The 27,598-nt window shown below is 43.2% G+C and overlaps 1 protein-coding gene across 3 annotated transcripts in view; it reads left to right on the top strand.

Annotated features, from left to right (window-relative positions):
• The window catches only part of TAFA2 (TAFA chemokine like family member 2), a 245,641-nt gene that overhangs the window by 161,959 nt on the left and 56,084 nt on the right, over positions 1-27,598 (top strand). For all 3 annotated transcript variants that reach the window (XM_060244971.1, XM_060244969.1, XM_060244970.1), the window contains exon 2: positions 6,210-6,316. In XM_060244971.1, coding sequence (XP_060100954.1) covers positions 6,211-6,316 — 106 coding nt within the window. In that variant the 5' untranslated portion in view covers position 6,210. The remainder of the gene's footprint in view (positions 1-6,209; positions 6,317-27,598) is intronic.

Here is a 27,598-nt window from a genome sequence, read left to right as displayed (position 1 = left end):
TGCCCAGCAGAACCAGTACCATGTGGCAGTGCCAAAACCCAACAGGAGGAGTAAGGTCAAACCAGAGAATCTCTGATCTAGAAGGAGGCATTTCTGCCCTCTGAGTTTTTAAAAATGTCATTTCCCCCCTCTTCTCTTTGGAAGGGCAGGAGGTTAGGTCAGTGGAAATACTAACACTAGTCCATGGAATATTAGCCCATGGAAATACTAATGGATCTGGGAGAAGAGACAATGAGATGAGCCAGCTCTCACACACCCCTCCTCAGGCAGGAGACAAAGTTGGGCTAGGAATAGTAAAAGATGAAAACTTTTTTTAAATGCTGCAAGTCAAACCCTTCCTTGTCTTCTCTAGGTGAGCAAGATCTGATCATAAGTCCAGAAGATTCTCAGGCAGCAGTAGTCAAGCAGGCTCAGAGAACAGCAGCTGCTGAAGCAAAAAGCCAGCCAGGCAGCCACACAGTCTCTCCAAGCCAAAAACCTCTCTCATCTAGCAAGATAATTAAGTGGTCTTTTGAAACCAAGTTGCAAGCAATTACAAATGCAATTTGCAAACCAATGCAATTCCATTTGCAAAAGCAAAATCATTGCACTGATTAGCTCAGAGCTCCCCTAAAGGAGCTTTAGCCAATGGCCCTGCAGAGATTCCTCTTCCCTCTCCCTCCTGTTGCCATGAGAATCAGAGCAAATTGTGGGAAAGAGGCCAAATAAGGAAAGGTAAGTGTAGTCCTTTAACTCTATATATGCTATTAAAGAATCCCAGATAAAGCCATATTCTATCCTGCTAGATTTGGGGATTCGCTAATCAGATATGCAGATAGCTTCTCTAAAGTGCATTTGGCTTCAGAAATACTGGATAAATGCTGGCAAGGCTTTTATTCAGTTAAAAAAAAAAGCTTGGGGTGGCTGAATGTACACCCCTATATCTGCTTGTACAGTTGTCAAACAGTATTGCATCTGTAATGGTGAAGATTTCAATTTGATGAGACAGTACGAAAGGCCTGGTAGAACAGCTCTGCTTTACAAGACCTGCAAAACTGTAATAAGTCTCTCAGGGCCCTGACCTCAAGCAGGAGCATATTCTACCAGGGGAGGGCCAGGGCAGAGAAGGCCCTGGCTCTGATCAAGGCTAAGCAGATGTCCTTTGGGCTGGGGACAGCCAACAAATGTTAGTCAGCAGAGTGCAAGGGTCTCCAAGAGACATATGGGGAGACATGGTCCCTTAGATATGTCATTCTCAGGCCACATATAGATTTAAACATTAATACCATCACCTTGAAATGGATCCAATACTCAGTTGGCACCCAGTACAATTGACGTAGTACCGGCTGGATGCACACCTACACAGATGTCACAGTCAGCAGGTGCACAACCTCATTTTGCACTAGCTGGAGTTTCCAGATCAGTTTGAAAGATAAACATACATAAAGTGAGTTACAGTAATCTAACCTGGAAGCAGCCATTGCATGGGTCACTGCAGTCAAGTCCTCAGAGGAGAGATAAGGAATCAGCTGCCTGATCTGCCAAAGGTGATAAAAGACAAACAGACCTGGCAACATGGTGACCTAGGTCTCCACATAAAGTGAGGCATCCAGGATTACTCCTAGACTCCTCACCCTCAGTGCCAGCACCAGCAGTGCCCTATTCAGGGCCGGGAGTGATTCAAGAGCACACACCCCTGACTCAGGTACAGGGCCTCCATCTTCATTGAATTAAGTTTCAGATGGCTCTGCTGCTACCACCCAGCCATGACCTCAAAAGCTCTGTCCAAATTATTTGGGACAGATTCCAGTAAGCTGTCCATCAACAGGTATAGCTGGGTGTCATCAGCATCCTAGTGACATCACAGCCCACATCTCCATACCAACTGAGTGAGGGGGTGCATGTAGAAGTTAAATAATATTGGCAAGAGAATCTCCCCCCACATCACTTCACATTCCAGTGGGTATCACAGGGACACCATCTCATCAAGCATCACCCTCTATCCCTGACCATGGAGAAAGGAAGAAATCTATTGTAAGGCAGTTCCCCTTATTCCTACATCAGTGAGGTAGTGAGTCATTAGATCATAATAGATCATGTCGAACACTGCTGTTAAATCAAGAAACAACAGCAGAGCCAACCTCCCTTGGTCCTGGTATCTCCGGAGGTCATCTGTGAGGACAGCCAGCACCATCTCCAGGGCAGAAATTGGAGTGGAATGGATCCAGGATGGATGCATCTTCTAGGAAAACCTGAAGCTGCTTAGCCACTGCCCTCTCAACTACTTTGCCAGGAAATGCAAGTTTGAAACTGGGCAGTAGTTTGCTAGGACTGTGGGGTCCAGTGATATTTTTTTTTTAAGAGCAGATGTAACACAGCCTCCTTCAGTCCTGCTGGGAAGGTCCCCGACCAGAGTGTCATTGGGCCTAGATACCATCCCTGCAGGCTTTCACCACCCAGGATGGACATGAGTCAAGGAGGCAAGTGGTAGGCCTCACAGCTGCCAGGATCCTGTTGACATTCTCCCAGGAGTGTCAGCTGAAAAGTGGACCTGAAGACAGGCAAGGGGTTTCCAGTTCCTTTGCTGTATCAATTGTGGTTGAGAGGTTCTGGAGGAATGAAATGACTTTGTGAAATAGCTCACAAATGCCTCACACCCAATAGTTAATTCTCTACTGTTTTGTTTGCCTTTCTGCAGTGTAGTTAAGGACAGAATAGTCCTAAACAATTGGGGCAAGCAAGAGCTTACAGATGCAATGGAGGCTACATAGAAATCTTTCTTTACGGCCTTCACTGCCATCTTATAGCAGGTGCATGTCCCACAACTAACACTGCCCCTCCCCTCACCTGCCAGCCACAGTTTTCTTCAAGATGTAGCTGGAGAAAACTGGCACTGGCTTCTACCTAAGCTGGCCTCAGATTCAGTACAGCTCCTGAACCTTCTGAGGGTTCCCCCTCTTCCTCCCCGCCTACTTTGTCCATTGAATAGTAGGTGCAGCTGTATAACAATCCCTAGATTAGGAGAGTGGACAGCCAGTCAGCCACCAGGGTCCCCCAGCAATCCTCATTAAACCCTGGAGAAGCCCATGCCACCGTTTCTCCACTTATGTGATTTTGGGCGGCAGGTGGCCTTTTGACTGGGAGGGGGGGCAGTCCAGGAGATCTCCAGGCGAGTGAGGCCTGCTTGGGCTAGCTGGATCTCTAGCCAGCCCAAGCAGGCCTCACTCACCTGCGGTTCTCCTTTCTTGCATTGAGTTGCTTTTGGCTGGGGGGAAATGCTAATGAGTTATGCTAATGAGCTCCACCACCTGTTTGTCTACAAAACAACCCATGTACCTAAGTACATGTTAATGTACTGTAAAGGCTGTATGTACATTTTGCTGTGATTGGTGCATATGTCTTATGATGAGTATGCTGACTGGTAGTCTTTCTCCAAGAGAGTTTAGTTTTGAAACTGTTAATTTCATCTCTCTGTTAACTTGTATGGGACTTGTCTGAAATTAACTTTACAGAAGTAGGAAAGAAGGCATTAATGGGAGTGTCTACCTCCACCTAAACTTCTCTCTTGCTGCTATTGTAATATATGTTTGTGTTAGTTGCCACCGAGTTCCAGTTTGGTGTAGTGGAGAACCAGGTTTGATTCCCCACTCCTCCATTTGCATGTGCTGGAATGGCCTTGAGTTAGCCATAGCTATCGCAGGAGCTGTTCTTGAAAGAGTAGCTGCTGTGAGAGCCCTCTCAACCCCACCCACCTCACAGGGTGTCTGTTGTGGGGGGAGAAGACATAGGAGATTGTAAGCCGCTCTGGGTCTCTGATTCAGGGGGAAGGGCGGGGTATAAATCTTCAATTCTTCTTCCAACAGAACAGTTAGAGCCAAAGTAGATGTTACTTTTCCATGAGTTTGTCAAGGGGACTTGCAGCTGTAGTGTAACCACAAGTCCCCATGACAACTCATGTGTAAAAACTACAGATGGGCCCAATTCTGATCAGGATGTCTGTGCAGGGGGAGGAGAGGCTTTTGCTTTCTCTATCCTCTGGTTTTTGGCAGCTGAAATGTTGTGGAGGCTATGGGGGTGGAGCAAATAATAACAGCCAGAAGCAGGAATTCCTTCTCCCCCTATGTAGCCATCCTGATCAGAATTGGGCTCTACTTGCTACGCCTGAGTTGTCATGGGTACTTGAAGCTGCAGTATGGCTGTAAGTCCCCATGGTGAGTTTGTGGAGGAAAAAACTACAGTCTAATTTGGCTCTTATAAGGCCACAATTCTATTTGGGATTGCATTGCAATTTATACAGACTTTTATTTAGGAGGAAGGCTAGATATGCCCCTGGAAGAGGTAGAGTATATCATAAATTTCTAACATGGATGTCTGATGTCTTGCAAACTGTGACACAACAAACAAAACAGGATTATACCCTTGCTTTACTAGTAGTAGGGCCTCTAAATATTGCTGTTATATTTGTACCAACTGCCATTTGTTTGAGAGTAGTGTCTTGGCAGCATTAAAAGGAAATTCACTTCCTTTCCTGACTCAACATGTAGCACATCTACAATCAATACAGGATAGGGTTGCCAAGTCTAACTCAGAAAATAACTGGGGACTTTGGGGATGGAGCCAGGAGACTTTCACATTCCCTAAAATAAATAAGTAAAAATACAGCAGTGCAGTTCCTTTGAATGCAGCCTTCATTTCCTCATACCCAAGCAGCCCATGTCCCTGTACACAGAGAGAGAGAGCAGCCAAAATAAACAGACTGCATTCCCACACTTGTGTGGTCTAGGCTTCCCAATCCCCAGGTCCCAGCGGGGGATCCCCAGGTTTTACAGGCTCCCCCCCCCCCGTCCCCAGCCAACTGGCTGGTGGGGGAATCCCTGCCAGCTCAGCCACCATGCAGGTCTAGGTCTTGGGCAGGTTTAGAAACCTGCAAACAGGTCCGTTTCAAAATGTGTGTGTGTCTCTGTGCCTTTAAAGTTGAGCAGGAAGTACTTCATGGGAAGGGTCAGCAATGCTTGTTTTGCTTTCCTTTCAGAGCAATTGTGTGTGAGAGGGAGGGAGGGAGCCGCACCAGACCCAGTAAGTGTGTGAGAGAGAGGGTTGCCAATCCCCAGGTTTGGAGGCCCTCCCCCCACCCCCACTTTAGGGTCATCAGAAAGTGACGGGGGGGGAGGGGAAATGTCTACTGGCAATTATTCCCTATGGAGAACGATCCCCATAAGAAATAATGGGGAATTGATCTGCAAGTATCGGGGGCTCGGGGGGGCTGTTTTTTGAGGTAAAGGCACCAAATTTTCAGTATAGCATCTAGTGCCTCTTCCCAAAATACCCCGCAAGTTTCAAAAAGATTGGACCAGGGGGTCCAATTCTATGAGCCCCAAAAGAAGGTGCCCCTATCCTTCATTAGGAAGGAAGGCATTTAAAAAGGTATGCTGTCCCTTTAAATGTGATGGCCAGAATTCCCTTGGAGTTCAATTATGCTTGTCACACCCTTGCTCCTGGCTCCGCCCCCAATCTCTCTTGGTTCCACCCCCAAAGTCCCTAGATATTTCTTGAATTGGACTTGGCAACCCTAGTGTGGTCTCACTGGGGCAATTTACTCACGAGTTGCAAAAGTTTTAAATTCTGTCAGATTAACACAGGAAAAGCAAAGGTTCTAGTTCCTCCTTTACTATGCAAATGCCTTCGAAAAGGATTGTGAAACAAACAGAGGGTCTCTGGACTGCTACAGCTTCACAACTAACTGGAAGCAGCCATCTTGTTCTGCCAGCTCACCCCCATTCAGCCTGGCTGGGTCCTAGATTTAAAGGCACAGACACACCATCCAAAAAGCAAGCCATTCCAAAATTCCTCTGGTTCTAAATATGAAAGGCAGATGGGGGCTGTGGGGGTGGGGCTTCCCCCCCACTGGCCAGCTGACTGGGGGTGGGAAGGAGCCTGCAAAACCAGGGGATCCCCCGCTGGGACCTAGGGATTAGCAAGCCTAATACAGGAGTATTTTCCTATGGGCAAAAAGAACAGTCTAAGCAAATCAATTTTATCTGATTCCCTGCTAAGGTCACAGGGCACCCCACATGGTCCCTTGCTGAGTGACTAACTTGAGGAACTCAGTTCCATGGATTGCTGCAAGTTATTTTAGGAATCCATTTTAACTACTGTTACAAAGTTGGGGGAGGGAAATAAAATGTAATTTATAAATATCTTTCATTTTGTGTATTTCATTTCTTTTCTAGGATGAATAAAAGGTACTTACAGAAAACAACAAAAGGAAAACTGCTAATAATAATATTTGCTGTCACATTGTGGGGGAAAATAGCATCTGGGGCAAACCATCACAAAGGTAAGAAGTGGTAATACTTTGTACTGTATGGCACGGATGTGAAATTCATCCACAGATGCTTGAAGACAAGGCTTATCTAACTTTCAACAATACGTAATATTTCTTTGTTGGCATCTCATGGTTGGTTAGTGTAGAAATCAATATTGACAAATATTTTCTATAAATTATGTTACTTCAGTTTCCTATGATTACTTCTGAAGAAACCTTACACCCACGTTGCTTAATAAATTTGTTTTATCACCATATTTTCTGTTTTGTTATATGAAGATGGTAAGCTTGAAAAATTGAGTAACCATATAATAAAGTTGCTTCTCTCATGAAAACTGATTAATCAAACAGCACATAGAAGTGCTATTGATGAGTTCATGAAATGAGCCTCGTAAAAACAGTCTTCAGAAACATGTGTGGTGCTGTAGCATTCCAGTTTTCTATGAAGATGAATTCTGGAGAGACAGAGAGAGAGAATAATAAAATCATAGAATTGGAAGGGACTCCAGGGTCATCTAGTCCAACCCTCTGCACAGTGCAGGAAATTCACAAATACCTCCCCTTAAGTTCATAGGATCAGTGTTGCTACCAGAAGGCCATCTAGCCTCTGTTTAAAAACCTCCAAGGAAGGAGAGCCCACCACCTCCCGAGGAAGCCTGTTCCACTGAGGAACCATTCTTTAAGGAAGTTCTTCCTAATGTTGAGCCAGAAACTCTTCTGATTTAATTTCAACCCATTGGTTCTGGTCCTACCTTCTGGGGCAGCAGAAAACAATTCCGCACCATCTTCTATATGACAGCCCTCCAAGTACTTGAAGATGGCGATCATATCACCTCTCAGCTGCGTCCTCCCCAGGCTAAACATATTCAGCTCCCTCAACCTTTCTTCATAGAACTTGATCTCCAGACCCCTCACCATCTTCATTGCCCTCTCCTGGACCCGTTCCAGCTTGTCTATATCCTTCTTAAAATGTGGTGCCCAAAACTGAACACAATATTCCAGGTGAGGTCTTACCAGAGCAGAATAAAGTGATACCATCACTTCATGTGATCTGGACACTATACTTCTGTTGATACAGCCCGAAATTGCATTTGCCTTTTTAGCCACCACATCACACTGTTGACTCATATTCAGTGTATGGTCCACTAAGATCCCTAGATCCTTTTGGCACAGACTACTGCCAAGACAACTCTGCCCCATTCTATAACTATGTCTTGGTTTTTTTCCTACCCAAATGCAGAACTTTACATTTATTCGTATAAAAATTCATTTTGTTGGTTTTAGCCCAGTTTTCCAGCTTGTCAAGATCATCCTGTATCCGGCTTTTGTCTTCTCTTGTATTTTCAACCCCTCCCAATTTAGTATCATCTGCAAATTTAATAAGCATTCCTTCTATTTTTTCATCCAAATCATTTATAAAGATGCCACAGGAGGTGGTGATGGCTACAAGCATAGACAGCTTCAAGAGGAGATTGGATAAGCATATGTAGCAGAGGTCCATCAGTGGCTACTAGCTGCAGCGTATTGTTGGAACTCTCTGTCCAGAGCAGTGATGCTCTGTATTCTTGGTGCTTAGGAGCGGCACAGTAGGAGGGCTTCTAGGCCCACTGGTGGACCTCCTGATGGCATTTGGTTTTTTTGACCACTGTGTGACAAGAATGTTGGACTGGATGGGCCATTGGCCTGATCCAACATGGCTTCTCTTATGTTCTTATGTTGAACAAAACAGGCCCCAGGACAGATCCTTGAGGCACTCCACTTGTCACTCCTCTCCAAGAGGATGAGGAACCATTCACAAACACTCTTTGGGTGTGATCTGTCAACCAGTTACAGATTCACCTAATGGTAACAGGATCCAAACCATATTTTACCAAGTTTTCAACAAGGACAATATGCAGAACCTTATCAAAAGCCTTACTGAAATCAAGATAAACTATAGGTGTTTTTACATTCAGTTTGATCCAGAGTTTTAGAGTCTTCAAATCGCCTGCCACTATTCCGCTTTAATTATTTCCCTTTTACTTTTAAGCATTTCTATTTTTTTTGTGGGGGGGGGAGGGGCGTGTTTGTCTCTGATCAGAGGGCAGCCAGAATACCAGTGCTTAGTTAAATGTATATGATTGCTTGGAAATCCTGTCAACACTGCAAAAACAATACAAATTTAAATTACTAGATGAGGCAAGCAATGATATGTAAAAATTTCAAGTGCTGTCAGTTTTCATGCAAATTACTGCACCTTGTGGTAGCTTTTGGAGGAGCCTTTTAAAATGCATGAAAACTTCTACAATACAAGTTTGAAATGCCTGCAGAGAAAAAACCAGATCAAAACCACTGTGGAGAAAAACATTGCAGCAGCAGCTCCAAAACTCATCTCACCAAAATAAATGTAGATGCTTCAGGCATCCTTACTAAATATTCCAGGACTGACTGTTGATTGTTTGTTCTAAAACTTTTCCAGGTATAGACATCAAGCTGAGAGGTTGGTAGTTACCCAGATCCTCCTTTTCCCCCTTCTTGAAGATGGGGACAACATTTGCCTGCCTCCAGTCATCCGGCACCTCACCTATTCACCAAGAATTCTCAAAAATAGACCAGAGGCTCAGAAATTACATCTGCAAGTTCTTTTAGTACCCTTGGATGCATCCAAGTGGGCAGCCATGTTGGTCTGAAGTAGTAGAACAAAATTGGAGTCAAGTTGCACCTTTAAGACCAACTTAGTTTTATTCAGAACATAAGCTTTCATGTGCTCTAAGCACACTTCATGAGAGGAGGAATCCAGTTCAGTGAGCAGAGCCACACATAGCTGGTAGGCAGTTGCTCAGAATACAAAATGGTACAAATTGAAGATACAATGACACATCCAATGACTCTTGGATGCAGTTCATCTGACCCTGAGGACTTAGTTTCATTTAAAGAAACTAGGTGTTTATGTACTACCCTTATGCTGATCCTGGTTTGCAACTCCCTACCCTCATTATTGGAAGTTTTGCTGTTCAAAGTAGTTTATAGTTTAGTCCCAATTCTATCATAGTGTACAGTCTCAGATTTTGTCAAATTTTGATTGCATAAACCACAATAGTTTAAATACCACTACAAATTAAATACAGTTTACATATGAAGTTGCAGATAAAAAGATATAATGGAGAATGGGAGAAAGATTTTGGAAGACTAAACAATAATAATTGCACCTCTGTACTGTAAAGGTATGTTTTATACTGAGATGGGAAAAGCTGAAAATGGCTCTAGGCCTCTGGAACACTCCCCTTTTAAAATTTTCATATACAAAATATTTTCCTAATGATTTAATTCTTGTTTAAAATGTATGTGCAGCCCCATCAGGCAGGATCTGAGTACAATAGAACAAACATATTTTGATGTGATCTAGGTGTTTCCTTCTGAAATGGAGTTAGGCTGTTCCACTGATTCTCAACTTGACCATGATCCAGAAAGCCACAAATAATCATTTGGAAGCTGCTTTGAATCCTGCCTTCTGGGGCAATATTTATCTTTATGTATCATTTTGATATTTTAAAAAAGAAAAATGTGGCTGCCATAGACTGCCAGAATCTGTTTCACAAGTAAGTTACAAGCAAGTTTACTAAGTTTGTTAAAACTGGTCCTATAACTTCTGTTTTAACTAAAGCCTGCTATGCAGCAATTTTCCAGGTGAAGTTTTTCCCATCTCTCTAACTTCACATCAGAAGAAAGCCTTGCTTATCTTTTGTGTTATCATGAAGTATCTGTTTATTTGAAATGTATAATCCAGTTTGTGCTTAAAGCACTCATATGCATTGTTTTTGCCATAGTTGCAAGGCAAGTAAAAGTTGGCAGTACAGGATAACCTATACCCTTGTATGTCAGTTATTGTCTGGTAGCTGCCACATTCTGGCTGTTCCCCTTTAAGGATGTCTGTCTGGTAACTACCTAGGCTTCCCAATCCCCAGGTCCCAGAGGGGGATCCCCCGGTTTTACAGGCTTCCCCCCTCCCCCAGCCAGCTGGCCACCAGGGGAAGCCCCACCCCCACAGCCATCATGCACCTCCATGAACGATTCCCATAGGGAATGATAGGGAATTGATCTGCGGTTATCGGGGGCTCTGGGGGGGCTGTTTTTTGAGATAGAGGCACCAAATTTTCAGTATAGCATCTAGTGCCTCTCCCCAAAATACCCCCCAAGTGTCAAAAAGATTGGACCAGGGGGTCCAATTCTATGAGTCCCAAAAGAAGGTGCCCCTATCCTTCATTATTTCCTATGGAAGGAAGGCATTTAAAAAGATGTGCAGTCCCTTTAAATGTGATGGCCAGAACACCCTTGAAGTTCAATTATGCTTGTCACACCCTTGCTCTTGGCTCCGCCCCAATGTTTCCTGGCTCCACCCCCAAAGTCTCCTGGCTCCACCCCCAAAGTCCCCAGGTATTTCTTGAATTGGACTTGGCAACCCTATAACTACCAGAGCCCATTCTTTTTCAGTAGCAGTTATCACTTCATTGAATGGGTTGTCTGAGGTGAAGTGGGTTAGTGTGTGTGCTGTCCTTAGAAATTTTTATGAGGTGCTATAAGACTGTTTTATTTGTTGGGTTTTTCATAGGGTTTGAACTGCAGGCATTTTCTTGAAGGTTTTATTTGAATTATATTATGGATAGTTTATTTATTTATTTATTTGTGTTAATTTCTAGTCCACCTTATCCCGTGAACGATCATAACAGACTTAAACAATAACAACAAACAATAAAATTAGAAGTCAACAAGCAATTAAAACAATAAAATTACTCCATTTCAGGTGGAAGAAAACTAATCAGGCCATGGTGCAAACAAGCTGGAACTGATGATGTTCCAATAGGCCTAATAAATGATGGAATGCTGTGACAGGGAGGCCGGACTTGATGTACTATGGGTTGTCCGCTGCCTCACATGAAGGCCTGGCAGAACAGCTCTGTTTTACAGGCCCTACGAAAAGGTAGTAAATCAGGTAGGGTCCTAATCTCCAACGGAAGCATATTCCACCAGACCAGAACCAGGGCAGAAAAAGCCCTGGCTTTAGTCAAGGTAAGATGGATGCTTTTTGGGCTGGGGACAACATCTTTATAAATGATGTTCAATATCTTTATAAACGATTTGGATGAAGGAACAGAAGGAATGCTTATTAAATTTGCAGATGATACGAAATTGGGAGGGGTTGTAAATACAGTAGAAGACAGAAACAGGATAAAGGATTACCTTGACAGGCTGGAAAACTGGGCTAAAACCAACAAAATGAATTTTAACAGGGAGAAATGTTAAATTCTGCAATTCGGTAGGAAAAGTCCCATGCATAGTTATAGGATGGGAGAGACTTGTCTCAGCAGTAGTATGTGTGAAAAGGATCTAGGGATCATACACTGAACGTGAGTCAACACTGTGATGCGGTGGCTAAAAAGGCAAATGCAATTTTGGGCTGTATCAACAGAAGTATAGTGTCCAGATCACATGATGTGATGGTATCGCTTTACTCTGCTCTGGTAAGACCTCACCTGGAGTATTGTGCTCAGTTTTGGGCACCACATTTTAAGAAGGGTATAGACATCAGGAACAGGTTCAGAGGAGGGCAACGAAGATGGTGAGGGGTCTGGAGACCAAGTCCTATAAAGAAAGGTTGAAGGAGCTGGGGATGTTTAGCCTGGAGAGGAGGCGGCTGAGAGGTGATATGATCACCATCTTCAGGTACTTGAAGGGCTGTCATATAGAGGATGGTGTGGAATTGTTTTCTGTGGCTCCGGAAGGTAAGACCAGAACCAATGGGTTGAAATTAAATCAAAAGAGTTTCCGGCTCAACATTAGGAAGAACTTCCTGACCGTTAGAGCGGAACAGACTTCCTCGGGAGGTGGTGGGCTCTCCTTTCTTGGAGGTTTTTAAACAGAGGCTAGATGGCCATCTGACAGCGATGAAGATCCTGTGAATTTGGGGTAGGTATTTGTGAGTTTCCTGCATTGTGCAGGGGGTTGGACTAGATGACCCTGGAGATCCCTTCCAACTCTATGATTCTATAAATTCCTTCGGAGCAAATATGGCAAGAGGTGGTCCTTCAGATATGTTGGTCCCAAGCTGCACAGGACTTTAAATGTTAGTACCAAAACCTTGAAGTGAATCTGGTACTCAATAGGTAGCCAGTGCAATTGACGCAGCACTGGCTGTATACTTGCCCATACAGGCAATGCAGTTAGCAAATGCGCTGCTGCATTTTGCACCAGCTGGAGTTTCTGGATTAGCCTCAAGGGCAAGCCTGCATACAGCGAGTTACAGTAATCCAGCCTGGAAGTGACCATTGCATGGATCACTGCAGCCAAGTCCTGAGGGGAGAGAGAGGGTGTGAGCTGCTTGATCTGCCAAAGATTGTAGAAGGCAGATCTGGCAACCGCAGTGACTTGGACCTCCATAGAAAGGGAGGCATCCAAGGTTACTCCCAAGCTCTTCATCTTCTGGGCCAGCATAAGTAACATACCATCCAAGGCTGGGAGCCGGCTACCTGACACTACTCTGGGTCATTGTGGTGAGATCCTGAGTGGAGAGATAAGGAATCAGTTGCCTGACCGGCCGAAGATGGTAAAAAGCAGGCCTGGCAACTGCTGTGACCTGGGCCTGCATAGAGAGAGAGGCATTCAAGATCACCCCAAGACTTCTATCCCTCGGTGCTGGGACTATTTTAGAATTGTAAGCTGTAAAGGCAGGATATAAATATTTTTATTAAGAAGTAGTATTTATTGTAACTCCGGTACAGTAATTTTAGGTAGGTTCACATCCTGCTTCAGTGTATACTTGAATATTAATTTGCACCCTGCTTCTTAGTTTGAATCAGTAAAGGTGAATATTAACACATAGTAGAATGCAGAATCAACCTTGTTGCACAATCTCCTATTATGTGTAGAATCATCAGTGTGCATCATGGCCCATCTAAGTAGTGTCCCATCCATACAATCTGTTTGCTCCTTTGAAGATTGATTCATTATACCCTGGTCCATATGGTGTTAGGTGCAGTGGGAAAAGGTACATGAGCCCAAGATTCCCCATCATGTATGTCAGGGATGTTGAACTCATTTGTTATGAGAGCCAGATCTGACATAAATGAGACCTTGTCAGACTGGACCATGTGTGTCTTAAAATGTAATGCCATGTAGCAGAGATATAAACTTTATAAAGGACACAGACAAACATAACTAAAGATTTTTTAAAACTTAAAATAAAACATGCTTAAAACCTTACCACTCTTGCAGTATTCTATTTAACAGTCTCTGATAACTGACACCTCTCGCTCTGAATTATTGCATCAAAAACTGGAGACCATTTCTGTGTAGTAGCAATCTTGTTCAGGTGGTGTTCAGGTGTGCATCTGTAAGTTGCAAACTTACTTATGATTTATTGACATTCATTACAGATATCTCATGATCAGTGTTTTGAGCTTAAGACCCAGAAGAAAACTTGAAATGGCTGGGCATTACAAGCTTTTGTACATAAGTTGCTTCTTGTGCTAGTCAATAACATGTGAAGTAACAAAGATACAGAGAGCTATGTGTTTGTCTACAAAACTTTAGTCCTCCCCAGAGAAATAAGTAGAACTCCTATGTGGCAGTGTAAGCATAGAGAGATAGCAATATATAATGGTCCGTATCAGCCTGCAGTCTGGGAAGTCTAAGTTCAAAATCCCCAGGCTGGGTGAACTTGATCTGGACACACAGTCTCTGGCCGTTTTCCCACTTACCTTACCCCGGAGCGACGTCCCTCTTCACCGCGCTGCGTCTGTGCGGATTTCGCACAAACTGCTGCGCAGCACCAGGAAGAACCGCGTAGTCCCGGGGCTTTTGCGTCGCAAATGTAAACCGCCAAAAAAGCAGGTTTACATTTGCGACGCAAAAGCCCCGGGACTACGCGGCTCTTCCTGGTGCTGCGCAGCAGTTTGTGCTAAATCCGCGCAGACGCAGCGCGGTGAAGAGGGACGTCGCTCCTGGGTAAGGTAAGTGGGAAAACGGCCTCAGCCTAATTCACCTCACTGGCTTTTTGTTATTCTTCATCTAAATAGAATAAAACTTCATTGGTCTTAAAGGTGCTTTATTTATATCTCTCCTGTGTGATGGAGGGAAGTGGGAAAAGTAAAGTCTCACTCTTTCCTTCCCTCCCCCTCTCTTCCTCTCCAAGGGATGGGAGGGGAGGAGACTCAGCCAATGGAGGGCAGAGAGGCTTGGCTCAGTAGCTCTGCTGTGCAATTTAGAGAGCCTGGCAAAGCAAGCTACAGAAGAAAGCAGAAGAAAACAAGAGAGAGGGAGAAGGAAGCAGATGACAGGCAGATGTTTGCAGTCCACAAGCAAGCCCTGTGGGGGGATGGATATGGCATGCAGGCCACACATTTGACACCCCTGATATATGTCAACCAGATCTTCTTCAGACATGGATCACATTTTTTCATGAGCATGAGCAGTGCTGGTGCTAGGGTCTCTGGTGCCCCCCACCAGCACCTGCCCCACCCCCCACCTGCACCTGCCCGTCTGCCACACTCCCACCCACAGGGAGGGCAGGTGTGGTGATGTGGCAGAGGAGGGCTGGGCAGGCTCCAGGCAAGTGGCACGTGCACTCTTGGAGGTGCTCTGAGACTGCCCTAAGAAGGCAGACCCAAGAAGGCTGAGTGGGGGCAGCAGGCGAGTGGCCTGTGAACTCTTGGAGCGCCTCTGAGAGCGTACTGCACATGCACAGCTCGCCTGCAGCCCCCACTCAGCCTTCTCAGGCAGACCCAAGAAGGCTGAGCAGGGACTGCAGGTGGACCACGTATGCACTCTTGGAGGCACTCTGAGACTGCCCTAAGAAGGGCAGTCTCGGAGTGCCTCTGCACTGTGCATGCACACCATGCCCAGCCACTTTTGCCTTAAGGAGCATGCCAACGCCCCACCTGGCTGCTTTCGCCTTCAAGGCAAGAGCAGCTGGGCAGGGCTCCTCCAAGGGAAGGTGGGCTTGGAGGAGAGCACACATTGTGTGCTGCCCAGCCGCTCTAGGCTTCTTGGGTCTGTGAGAGCAATGGGGCAGGGGGAGGTGGTGCCTGGGAGCACTCCTGTAGGCCAAGTGGCGCACCCTAGGTGGCTGCCTATCTGGCCTACTTCCACACACCAGCCCTGAGCATGAGATCATAGTCAGACAGTAATATACATATTCTGAGTGGTATGATTGCTGCTCTGCCTCCGTAGTGGCCCTTAATACTAGTTGGAATCTATATAAATATTTCCAACCACTTGTTTCCTTCAACAGCATGTTTAGCACGTTATGAAATTATGCCGTTGCTACATAATTATATATTTTAAAAGCTGTGTGTACACTTTAGATTGTTTAGAAATCTGGTTAAGATTTTAGAATTGAGGGCCTTGAATATTTGAATGTTAACTTTCTAAGATAGATGGATCACTCAATCATATATACCAATCAGATATTTTAATTTTTTTAACTGTTCTTCCATTTGGTAGGATTAACCTTTCTCTTGATCTTGGCTCGCGCAGACTTTTAAAAAATGCTTGGATTTAAAAAGCTAGCATCTTGCTTTCTCAACGATTTTCCCGAAGATTAAAGCAAGCACATATGCTGTAATGTAGAAGAACTATTCCCCTCCCGCCCCCAAATCCTGTCATTCTCATGCATAGCTGGAAAATACTTTATGCCCTGACCTAATGAGATCTGGTTGCCAGCAGAAGAAATTTATGCATGAACTGAATGGAAACTCTGACACAACTATTTGTAAAATGATCTAGTATATGAAGCTATATTATAAAATCTCCTTTCTCTCTACCTATCAAGCATCCTGTGATAAGGATAACCTCTTCTCATACACATTTGTCTTTCACCTCCCTCACAGGTCACAGAACTTTACTGTAGAACTAAATTCAAGACAAAATGCATTGCATCTCCTGTTTTCATTTCTCTTGGCAATGTCTAATAAATCTCACTATGTGAAATGATGTTATGCATCCCTGAAAGAAGTCAGTGAAGAGGGGTTGAGAAAATTTGGTACATTGACATCACTTCACATATTGAGATTGACCAGATATTATGGGAGAGCAAATTAAGGCTGCTGTTTTGACTGAACCATTGTAATCACCATCACCATTGTCATGTATTATGTATGCAGCAGCTATTATTATACTATATTATCATAAAAATTATTCTTTTTCTCTGTAAGCTCTAGTCCTGCACAATAAATAATCAAGATTTGAATTTGTTATTCCACAGAAGGTTTCCTTTAGGAAGTGGAAGACAATCTAGTGATACATTGACCTCTCATAGGCAAAACACATCCATAGTTCATTTAAAAGTAGTGTTGTATGAGAGAAAGCCCATAGGTTGTTCACTGCTCATCCCTGTGGAAAAACAGGTATTGGTCTAGAGAAAAAAGAGAGTGGCAGGAGATGCAGAGAAAAATAAAAGATGACAATAACTGAGAGATAGGTGGCTGACTTTGATATGTAGGAGGAGGAGAAAGTGCTAAGGGATTTGGAGATTGTGTTGAGAAAAATGCACAGTCAATAGAAAAGATTTTATTTTAAAAAGCTTTTTATATGGTAGACATAACAGTAGTGGGTGTCTTAGGTTAATAAAAATGCAAAATAGCCTTCAGAGTGATTTCATTTGTACATCTCTTATTTTATCAGAACTAGGAGAACCATATAACTCATATTTCTTGAGACAGACAATTCTTTGCATTCCCAGCTGACTGCCTACTTACATCCTTAGTTTTAAATTATATGATTTGATGATTGATTTATGCATTGAAATTGATTCTGAAGGAAATCATTTCTAAATCCAAATTTATAATTTGTGTAGATATGGGTCCTGTGGGTATTTGTCTTTATTAGATAATGAAAGAGTCCTTACTAAAAACAAAGATTTGAATTTGACCATGGCAGTGACATGTATGATTTTATCATTTCTTCTTTCTAGTAATCAATGCAGAATAACAGATTCTATAATCACCAGAAAGTAACTGATACTTAGTGAATCTTTTGCTTGAATCAGTTATGGTGGCAGAACAGCAACAACAACAAAGAAAAATTATGGCTAGGTATGTTTCTTGCATCCTATGAGAGTCCATTTATAGGAAATTAGATATGCTGTGAACTTTGACATGAACACATTCACAAGGTAAACTTACCTTGCTACATGCTTACAGTTTTATATAAGGTGCGCTCCTGATCAGATTGCTTGGATTATTATTTCCAAAGTTCATCTCAAGAGGCTTTGTGCTTGCTCACTAACCAGTTATTCTACAGAACCAGATCACTGTAGTTTGTAGCTTCTTTCGCCCAGTCTAAGAACTAAAGGTGCTTGATTGTTAATTAAGCCACATGTTTCTTAGTGGCCCATGAATATAGTTGGTCACTAGTGTCCTAAATGTATTGCAAAGCAGAGGCTGTCTTGCAGTTTGTATCTTCCTTGCACCTGCACAATCATAAAATCATAGAATAATAGAGTTGGAAGGGATCTCCAGGGTCAACTAGTCCAACCCCCTGCACAATGCAGGAAACCCACAAATACCTCCCCCTAAATTCACAGGATCTTCATTGCTGTCAGATGGCCTCTGTATAAAAACCTCCAAGGAAGAATCAGACACTTCCTTAAAATTAGCACATGAAGCTGCCTTACATTGAGTTAGATCACTGGTATTTCAAGATCAGTACTGTCTATTCTGACTGACAGCAGCTTTCCAGAATCTCAGGAAGCCATTTTGTACATAATCTACTACCTGATCATTTTAGCTATAGATGGTGGAATGGAACATGGGACCTCCTGTGTGCAAGGCAGATGTTTCACCAGTAAGCTATAGCAGGGGTGGCCAACGGTAACTCTCCAAATGTTTTTTGCCTACAACTCCCATCACCCCAGCCAACATCTGGAGAGCTACCATTGCCCACCCCTGAGCTATAGCCTCTGTCTATGTGACCAATATTAAATTGATTTGATTGCCTGTTTTTTGTACCCACACAGTCAGTGATATCTATTCAAGTAGTGATAACAAGAAATGGTTAAAAAAATTAGCAGGGTTCATGGGCAGATACCAAAGGCACACAGAAACAATAGTACTAAGTCTAAATTTAAAATAGCTTTCCCCCTATTTATGTATTTATTTATTTAAAACATTTCAATGGCACCTTTCCACCCATATTGGATTTCCAAGGAAGCAAACACCAAACATTAAAATATTTCATCATTAAAAATACTTAATTTATATACACAAAAATTAAATTAAAAACATATAAACAGACATAACAGGAAAAAAGGGAAGGGACCCAGTAACAGGTAGTAGGTTCATGCCAAGTGGAACAGAAAGGTCTTCATCCAGTGGCAGAAGACAACAATAGAGGGAGGCATGCAAATCTCCATGAAGAGGGAGTTCTAAAATTTTGGTGCCATGAGCAAGAAGGCACTTTTTTGGATTACCACCCATCTGGCTTCAGATGGTGTAGGCACAAAGCAGGGCCTCTGAAGATGACTGGAGTGGACAGGAAGGTTCTATATGCCTTTTAAAATAAGAGGTTAGAGCAGATGTGGTTTCAGTGGGAGAGTGCTCAGATCAATTTGTAATCTTTATTGATAAAAAAGAATAATCATGCAAATGGACAGATTTTAATTCATTTGGACATATCTGAACAGCTTGCCAAATAACCAGCTCCTCACCTGTACTTGACAAGTAGAACTTGAGCTGGGTTGGTAAATTTTCAGGATCACAAGATTTTGTGCCAGTACATAAGAACATAAGAGAAGCCATGTTGGATCAGGCCAATGGCCCATCCAGTCAAACACTCTGTGTCACAAAGTGGCCAAAAATATTTTTTATACACACACACACACACATATATACACACTGTGGCTAATAGCCACTGATGGACCTCTGCTCCATATTTTTATCTAACCCCCTCTTGAAGCTGTCTATGCTTATAGCCGCCACCACCTCCTGTGGCAGTGAATTCCACATGTTAATCACCCTTTGGGTGTAGAAGTACTTCCTTTTATCCGTTTTAACCTGACTGCTCAGCAATTTCATCAAATGCCCACGAGTTCTTATATTGTGAGAAAGGGAGAAAAGTACTTATTTCTCTGCTTTCTCTATCCCATGCATTATCTTGTAAACCTCTATCATGTCACCCCGCAGTCGATGTTTCTCCAAGCTAAAAAGCCCCAAGCGTTTTAACCTTTCTTCATAGGGAAAGTGTTCCAAACCTTTAATCATTCTAGTTGCCCTTTTCTGCACTTTTTCCAATGCTATAATATCCTTTTTGAGGTGCGGTGACCAGAATTGCACACAGTATTCCAAATGAGACCGCACCATTGATTTATACAGGGGCATTATGATACTGGCTGATTTGTTTTCAATTCCCTTCCTAATCATTCCCAGCATGGCGTTGGCCTTTTTTATTGCAATCACACACTGTCTTCATATTTTCAGTGCGTTATCTACCACGACCCCAAGATCTCTCTCTTGGTCAGTCTCTGCCAGTTCACAACCCATCAACTTTTATTTGTAGCTGGGATTCTTGGCCCCAATGTGCATTACTTTGCACTTGGCCACATTGAACCTCATCTGCCATGTTGACGCCCACTCACTCAGCCTCAACAGATCCCTTTGGACTGCCTCACAATCCTCTCTGGTTCTCACCACCCTGAACAATTTAGTGTCATCTGCAAACTTGACCACTTCACTGCTCACTCCCAACTCCAAATCATTTATGAACAAGTTAAAGAGCATGGGACCCAGTACTGAGCCCTGCAGCACCCCACTACTTACCGTCCTCCTCTGCGAAGACTGCCCATTTATACTCACTCTCTGCTTCCTATTAATTACCCTGTTTTTGAACCATAAGAGGACCTGTCCTTTTATTCCATGACTCTCGAGCTTTCTAAGGAGCCAGTAATACAAAGCAATACAATCAGCACTTTATTTTTTGGGGATGAGCCCAGTAACATGCAAAAATATTCTGAATAGTGTGTGAGGGCATTGCCTGACTTCCCTTAGGTCCAAAGTAGATGTTCATTTTTTTTAAAAAAACAAGTAGGCTCAGGTTTCCATGTTTGGGGTGGGGGAGTGATACTGATTCAGATGGGGTCCTTGTGGTGCATGGGAACTTAGTTCCCAGCAATTGAACTCCCAGCTCTCTGTTGATGGATGGCAGCCCGTCTTCTGCCCCTGAACATCTATCCGAGGCATTAGAGGCTGTAGTGGGATGGTTACACCAGAGCCGACGGAAGTGAAATCCAAATAAGACAGAGATCCAGTGCCTGAGTCAAGGGGGGGGGTTGTGCATCTGGCTCCCAACCTTGGACGGTGCTGCGTTAGTGCCAGCCCAACAGGTGAAGAATCTGGAAGTGATCCTGGATGCCTCACTTTCTATGGAGGCCCAGGTCATGGCAGCTTCCAACTATAGCATATCAGGCAGCTAGCACCATATCTTTTCCCCCAAGGCCTCGCTACAGTGACCCATGCAATGGTCACTTCTAGACTAGATTACTGTAACTTGCTCTACACTGGCTTGCCCTTGAAGCTGATCCAGAAACTGCAGCGAGTGCAGAATGCGGCTACTCACCTGCTGACTGCATCACCTATAGGGGTGAACATGTGGCCAGTGCTCTGTGGCCTGCACTAGCTGCCTATAGAGTACTGGCTTTGCTTCAAGGTGTTAGTTCTGACTTTTAAAGCAGGGATGGGGAACCTTTTGTCTGCCAAGGGCCATTTGGATATTTATAACATCATTCATGGGCCATAGAAAATTATCAACTTAAAAAACAGTGCTCCACCAAGGGAGAACAATTCAGGCTGGCAAAATCAATGCAAATAATTGTTTTTTTTTCTATTTGAAGTCATGTGGGGAGACCCTATTTTGGCACACATATACACCCCCAGCCCTCTGCCCTCGGCAAATGCCTAGGTCCAGGTCTTTTTTTGTAGAAAAAGCCCAGCAGGAACTCATTAGCATATTAGACCACATCCACTAGTATTAGCATATTAGACCACACCATGTGGGATTATCAAGTGCAAATTAAACTGGTGGTAGCTGGCTCTCACCCCCCCCATCCCTGCCGCCCCTCCCTCCCTCCTTTCACAAGGAAACTGCAGCTGACCTTTAAAGGCACCCAAATACCCAAGCAGCAATCCTTCACAATGCCCACTCAGGCTCCACAGAGAGAGAGAGAGGAAGGAAGGAGAATAAAGAGAAATAAAAAATGGGGGGAAGAAAGGGAAATGAAATGGAGGGAATAAAGGGTAATAAAGGAAAACAAAGAAATGAGGGGAATAAAGGAAAATAAATGGGGGGAAGAAAGGAAAATAAATGGAAAGAAATGGGGAGAAGAAAGGGATATAAGGGTAGGAAGAAAGGGAAATAAAATGGTATTAAATGGTAGGAAGAAAGGGAAATAAAGAAAGGGGGAAGAAATGGAAATAGGGGAAATAAAGGGGTGAAGAAAGGGGGAAAAGGGGAAACAAAGAAATGGGGGAAGAAATAGAAATAAAAAGAAATAAACAAATTGGGGTGGGTGGGACTTACCTGAACTGTGACAGTGAGTTTTCCAGACTTCACAGTGATCCTGGCCAGCTGGCCAGGCCCCAGGGAGGCCGCCGTGCAGCACAGCTGGGCCCCACAATCCTTGCCAGCCAGCTGGGCCCCAGGGAGACCGCCACATGGCTCAACTCGGCTCAGCGATCCCTGAGGGCCAGACCAAGTGATCTCGAGGGCCGTAAACGGCCCTCAGACCTGACGTTCCCTACCCCTGTTTTAAAGCCTTACATGGCCTGGGACCAACATACCTGCGGGACTGTATCTTCCCATATATGCCCCAGAGGTCACTTCGTTCGGCCTCCCAAGATAGGCTAGCTGTCCCCAGCCCAAGAGATGCAGGTCTTGGGCCAGGTCTTTCTCTGGTGGAATCAGCTCCCTATGGAGATCTGGGCCCTACCTGGCTTGTTAGTCTTTCGTAGGGCCTGTAAAATGGAGCTGTTCCGCCAGGTTTTTGGGTGAGGCGACGGGCATCCATTTATTAGATCGGTTGGCCTCCCCTACTGTACTATCCTACTGTATTGTTTCACTGTATTGTATCGTTACACCATCTTACTATATGGTCCTGCTGAACCATTCTGTTGGACTGAACATTGTAATTGGTTTTAATTGTTATACTGTTGTGATTTTATCGTGATTTTATCATTTATGTTGTGCTCTGCTCTGAGCCCCTATGGGGAATGGGCAGAATATAAATAATAATAATAATAATCCAATTTTTAAAAAATGTAACACTCTTTTGGCCTCTAGAGAGTCCTGTCATTCAAGTTGAAAACCTTGCTGAGACAAGATAATTTCTAATTAGAGAATGGAGCAGGCAGACTGTAAACTTGTGCAGCCTCTGTCTCCTACGTGTACTGTTCTGCAGGACCATGTAAGACATTTCTGATCCTTGATCCTGAACAATGCAGTAAAATTATACAGCAGGTTTATGCTGTGCAATTTTCCTGTGCCACTGCTTTAAGGTAAGTTGTAAGGCATCTTCTTGCCACTTTTGCAGTTGGACTGAAGTTATAGAAGTTATAGGAAAAGAAGAATTAGCCTGAATGTTGCTGTTTAAAATAACAGGATGTTGTTTAAGAGGTTAAGGCAGGAACTGCTACCACATAGTCACAAAAGTCAATCAAATAGCTAGGAACTGCCTGGTCATGTGTTGGAATGTGAATACTATGTGGATTGAGGTTTATGGTTCTGACCCTACTTGATGGGACAAAAAGTAGAAAAAGTTCATGGTAATCCTGCTTCAAACCCAGCAACATCTGACACATAGTTTTTAAATCATTCTATTTGCACTGAAAAGCTGTAACATTTGAATGGCTGTGGTTTCATTTCACCCAAGCCTGCTTGAATCCAAACCAAGGGTATTCAAACGGCTGTCATCTCAAATGTGCAGTGTTCTACTGCATCATCTACTTTGCAGTGTTACTATAGTGCCCTGCTGATTTTATTTTATATATTCTCTCAGATTCTGTTATCTTTGCTCTTCTTATACCTGACAGATGTTCTGGGGTGAATAATGCAATTAAACACTCAAAACTATCCCAGATGCCTTATTTTCCTCGGTTGTCATTTATTAGAAACATAGAAACAGCAGCTTTTTGCTTTGTAATGTCTTGAACTTAGATTTCCTGCTTTCCATTTTTTCTGAAAGGTCTGCAGCTAATCTTTATAATTTTCAGAATGTCCTAGAAGATACATTCTCCATCCTCTATCTGATGGGGAGTTTGCAAATAAAACAAACAAAACCCCCCCAGCAGGGTTGACAGAGTCAGCCTGTGTGTCTACAAGAACTGAACTGGTTATCCGAGGAAAAGAATAGATGCAGTATAATAGTATAACACTGACAGTGTGATCTTAACTAGAGTTACGCTCATTGACTTTTCTGGTTTCACAGTGACAAGGACAGATGAACAAATCAGCAAATGAAACCTTGGTATATCAGCTTTACCCTTCCTGCTCATTTTCCTGCAAGTTCACTATTAATACTGTCATCCCCTTCTCATCCAGCTAAGGGAAATTTAACAAAATACCCTATAGGAAGGTAGAAGGTCCTTAAGACAAAAATATTGCTAGAGTTACCAGGTCCAACAGAAAATACCTGGAGACTTTGGGTGTGGTGCTTAGCAAGGATGTGCCATCACTTTGGTGATGCTATATCCTGTGATGTCACTTACAGGTCAAAGGTTGTGATGGCACTTCCGAAGTTCCACCCTTGCTGGTGATGTCACTTCCAATGCACTGCACCAAAACCCCACCTATTCCTGTGATGTCACTTTCAGGGCACTCCCCCAACATGCCTCATCCTCTGATGTCACTTCCTTCTTTCAAAATTTAAATTTAAAACTCTGAATATATCATTTCCCACCCCCACCTTTTCCCCACTGTAGATTAGTTGTAGGCTTTTAGGCCTCTTTCCAGTGCAAAAATAATGAAAAACTTTAAGACAAAATACTTTAATTTAAACATTTAATGATTAGAACAAAAAATAAGCAAACAGTACATGACAAACAAGTGAACAAAACAAGAGAAGCTGTCATGGTTATATTTCTTTCTGCTTTTGGGCAGGAAAGCAATATTTATATTGGCTTCTTGCTGCTTTCAGTAACTGTGGTCTTGACTTTATAAACTTGCAGAATTCTTCACAGTGCATCCTAAAATACAGTTTCATCTGGATTTCTGCTTTCACTCAGCCAGTTTCTTTCCTTGATCCAGAGGTGCATCATTAAGCTGAAGGTTCTCTCACAATAGGCATTGGATACAGGGATAGACAGTGTAAAAGACACCAACAGATGGCTGTCACCACTGTCTGGAATGAGCCTAAACATCTTTACATATTTCTAGTCTATATTCTCTTCTTGTGCGAAAATCTCTTTTTGGCATTATGACATAATGCAGAAATCATCGAACACCTTGTCAATGTCTACTATATCAGGGCCAAATTAAGGGCTTTGACAAGACTCTCTAATGGATCCCACATCACAGGATTGTCAAGCAAGAGCAGTGCCATGTCTTTGAAAACTGACATATCAAAATTATACCATTTCTCATGGTAGTCGGTGCATCTTGAGAATGTCTGGTCTCCTACTTTGGGAATTTTTCCCTATGAAATGCAGGTATGTTGACCAAAATGGCCATAGCAGATCTTCCATATAACTGTTTCTGTCTCCTCTCAAGTTTTTCATTAAGGTCATCCAGGATTTTGTGGAGTTCTGTGCAGCTAACATTGGCACTTTCCAGTTGTTTCCCAATGGGATTGAACAATGCCATCAAGGAAGTACATAAAACACAGAGGAAGAGATGACTCCTCTAGTGGACTAAATCCCTCCCACATAATTTTTTCACATTATTCTTCACCACATGACAGGAAGTATGCCCTCAGTGCAGGCCAGCACTGAAGAACCCATTCAACAGCAGAGAAAGTGACAACCACCACGTTGGACCATGCCAAATCAGATCTCTATATCTACAAACTCCAAGAAGGTCCTTAATGAGTCTGTACTTTTGACTGAGCATGAGAACTGTGACAAAGACTTTTACATTAAGACTCAGTGCTCTTTTCCCCATTTCAAAGCAATTGTGAAGCACATGGTATTTGCAGCCCACATCTATCTGTCACTTGTTAAGCTTTAGTTTTTGAAACACTCACTTATATTTCCAAAATTCACTGCAGCATTGTCAGCAACATAACGTGACACTGTGTCCAAACTGTGTGTCAAGTTCTGTGTAGCATTAATCAAATTCACCTCTTTGATGTAAAATAAATTATTTTTGAATGATATACATCTGGGTGGCTAATGGTAGCTCTCCAGATGTTTTTTGCCTACAACTCCCATCAGCCCCAGCCAGGATGGCCAAAGGCTGAGGCTGATAGGAGTTGTAGGCAAAAAACATCTGGAGAACTACCGTTGGCCACCCCTAATATACATGTTCACAGCAAAGATGGACTTTGCTAAACTGAGTGGCATTGGTCAGTTCACACCTTTATAGATTACAACAAACTGTTAATTATGCAGTGCTTTAGACTCACAAATTCTGGGGGGCTTTATTCAATGACCTTAGCCATCTCCCCCTCCCAAAGTCTTTTGGGAGTCTTTTCCCAAAGTGAAAGTTGGAAGCTCAGCCGGTGAGATAAGAGGTGGCCTTCACATCTCTCACAAGAATACATGTTGTTATGCACCAGGGGTGGGGAGCCTATTTTCTACCAAGGGCAATTTGGATATCTTTAACATCATTCACGAGCCAAACAAAATTATCAACTTAAAAAACAGTGCTCCGGCAAGGGAAAATGATTCAGGCTGGCAAAATTAATGCAAATAATTGTTTTTCTATTTGAAGTCATGTGGGGTCATCTCTGCCTCGTGCACTGAAAATTATTGTTTTAATGCCACATTTAAGAAAGGAAAAGTACGTTTTAAAAATTCTAAGAAATGTTGTCACATATTAAAGAAACATCAGGTTCCACTTCCATTTTCATTAAGATGGGATCACATATCTGCCCACTGTTTTCCATGAGTGGAAAATGGGAGATTTTCCTGAGTAGATTTTTTTTTCACCGTGCATTCAAAATATCAAGGAACCTAGTCCACACTGTCTTCTAAAGACTCACTGAATTTCCAATGAATTCGACAAATTATTCTGATTTAACAACCCTTTGAATAAGCCATTCTCTCTGCATGGTGTAACAGATGAAGAAATGGCTGCTGGACTTTTTTTTTTAGCCAGACTTAGTACTGTAAGTAAAAATAGTTCTTCTAGTGAGGTGCCCATGTGCCCTGCCAATGACATTGTGGAGGAAAGGCTCCTTGCCTATCCAAATCTCAGCAATGAAAAATGTGATGTTACCCCAAAAGGTTTAAAAACAGATAACGCACTAACTCAGGGGTGTCAAATGTCTGGCTTGTGGGCCTGATCCAGCCCCCAGAGGGCTTCTGTGCAACCTGCAAGGAACTGAAATTGTCTGCTTTCTTCTCCCTCTTTCTTGCTTCTGTCATCACTATTTTTGGTTTTCTCCATGGAACTGAGGCAGTCAAGCAAAGAGTCTCTTCTCACTCTTTCCCTCTTCCTCAAGGGAAGAGGGAGGAGGAGGAACCTCAGCCAGTGCAGGAGCTTGGATCTGTAGCTCTTCTGTGTGACTTAGAGAGTCTGGTACAGCTAGAGCTCTCTCAGTCAAAGTTAGAGCTGTGCTAGGCTCTCTCAATCACACAGCAGAGCTACAGAGCCAAACGTCATTTGTCTGAGGCTCCTCCTCCCTCTTCCTTGGGGAAGAGTGAGATGCTGCTTTGCTGGCTGTCTCAATCCCATGGGAGAATTGCAAAAAGCACCTTTAAGACCATAACAGTTTTTTTCAAGATAAGTAAGAGCTTTTTTTGCCTTGCCTCCCCTCTGTTGTTAAGCTGGTTTTCCCAGGGCTTTCCTGGGTGCAACTGGGTTTCCTCCTCCTTTTCACTGTATTCATGCCCTCATGATCCAATCTTTCTTAGTAGGAAAGCAATGTGAACTGTTCGGATGAGAAATAACAAGAAGCCGGTGAGGTGGAGACTGGGGATGTTGAATTTAGGCTTCCCAGACAGTAGGCTGATACTGACCACTATACATCTCAGTCTCTCTATTCTTGCACTACTACATAAGAGTTGTAATTATTATTCTCTGGGGAAGACTATAGTTTTGTAGATAAACATATAGCCCTCACTCTGTGTCATGGTGCCTTCACATATTTTTGACCTGCACACGAAGTAACGTACA

The sequence above is a fragment of the Heteronotia binoei genome, chromosome 8, assembly GCF_032191835.1.
Source record: "Heteronotia binoei isolate CCM8104 ecotype False Entrance Well chromosome 8, APGP_CSIRO_Hbin_v1, whole genome shotgun sequence".
NCBI classification, from domain to species: Eukaryota; Metazoa; Chordata; class Lepidosauria; order Squamata; family Gekkonidae; genus Heteronotia; species Heteronotia binoei.
This window is presented reverse-complemented; position numbering and strand designations above follow the sequence as displayed.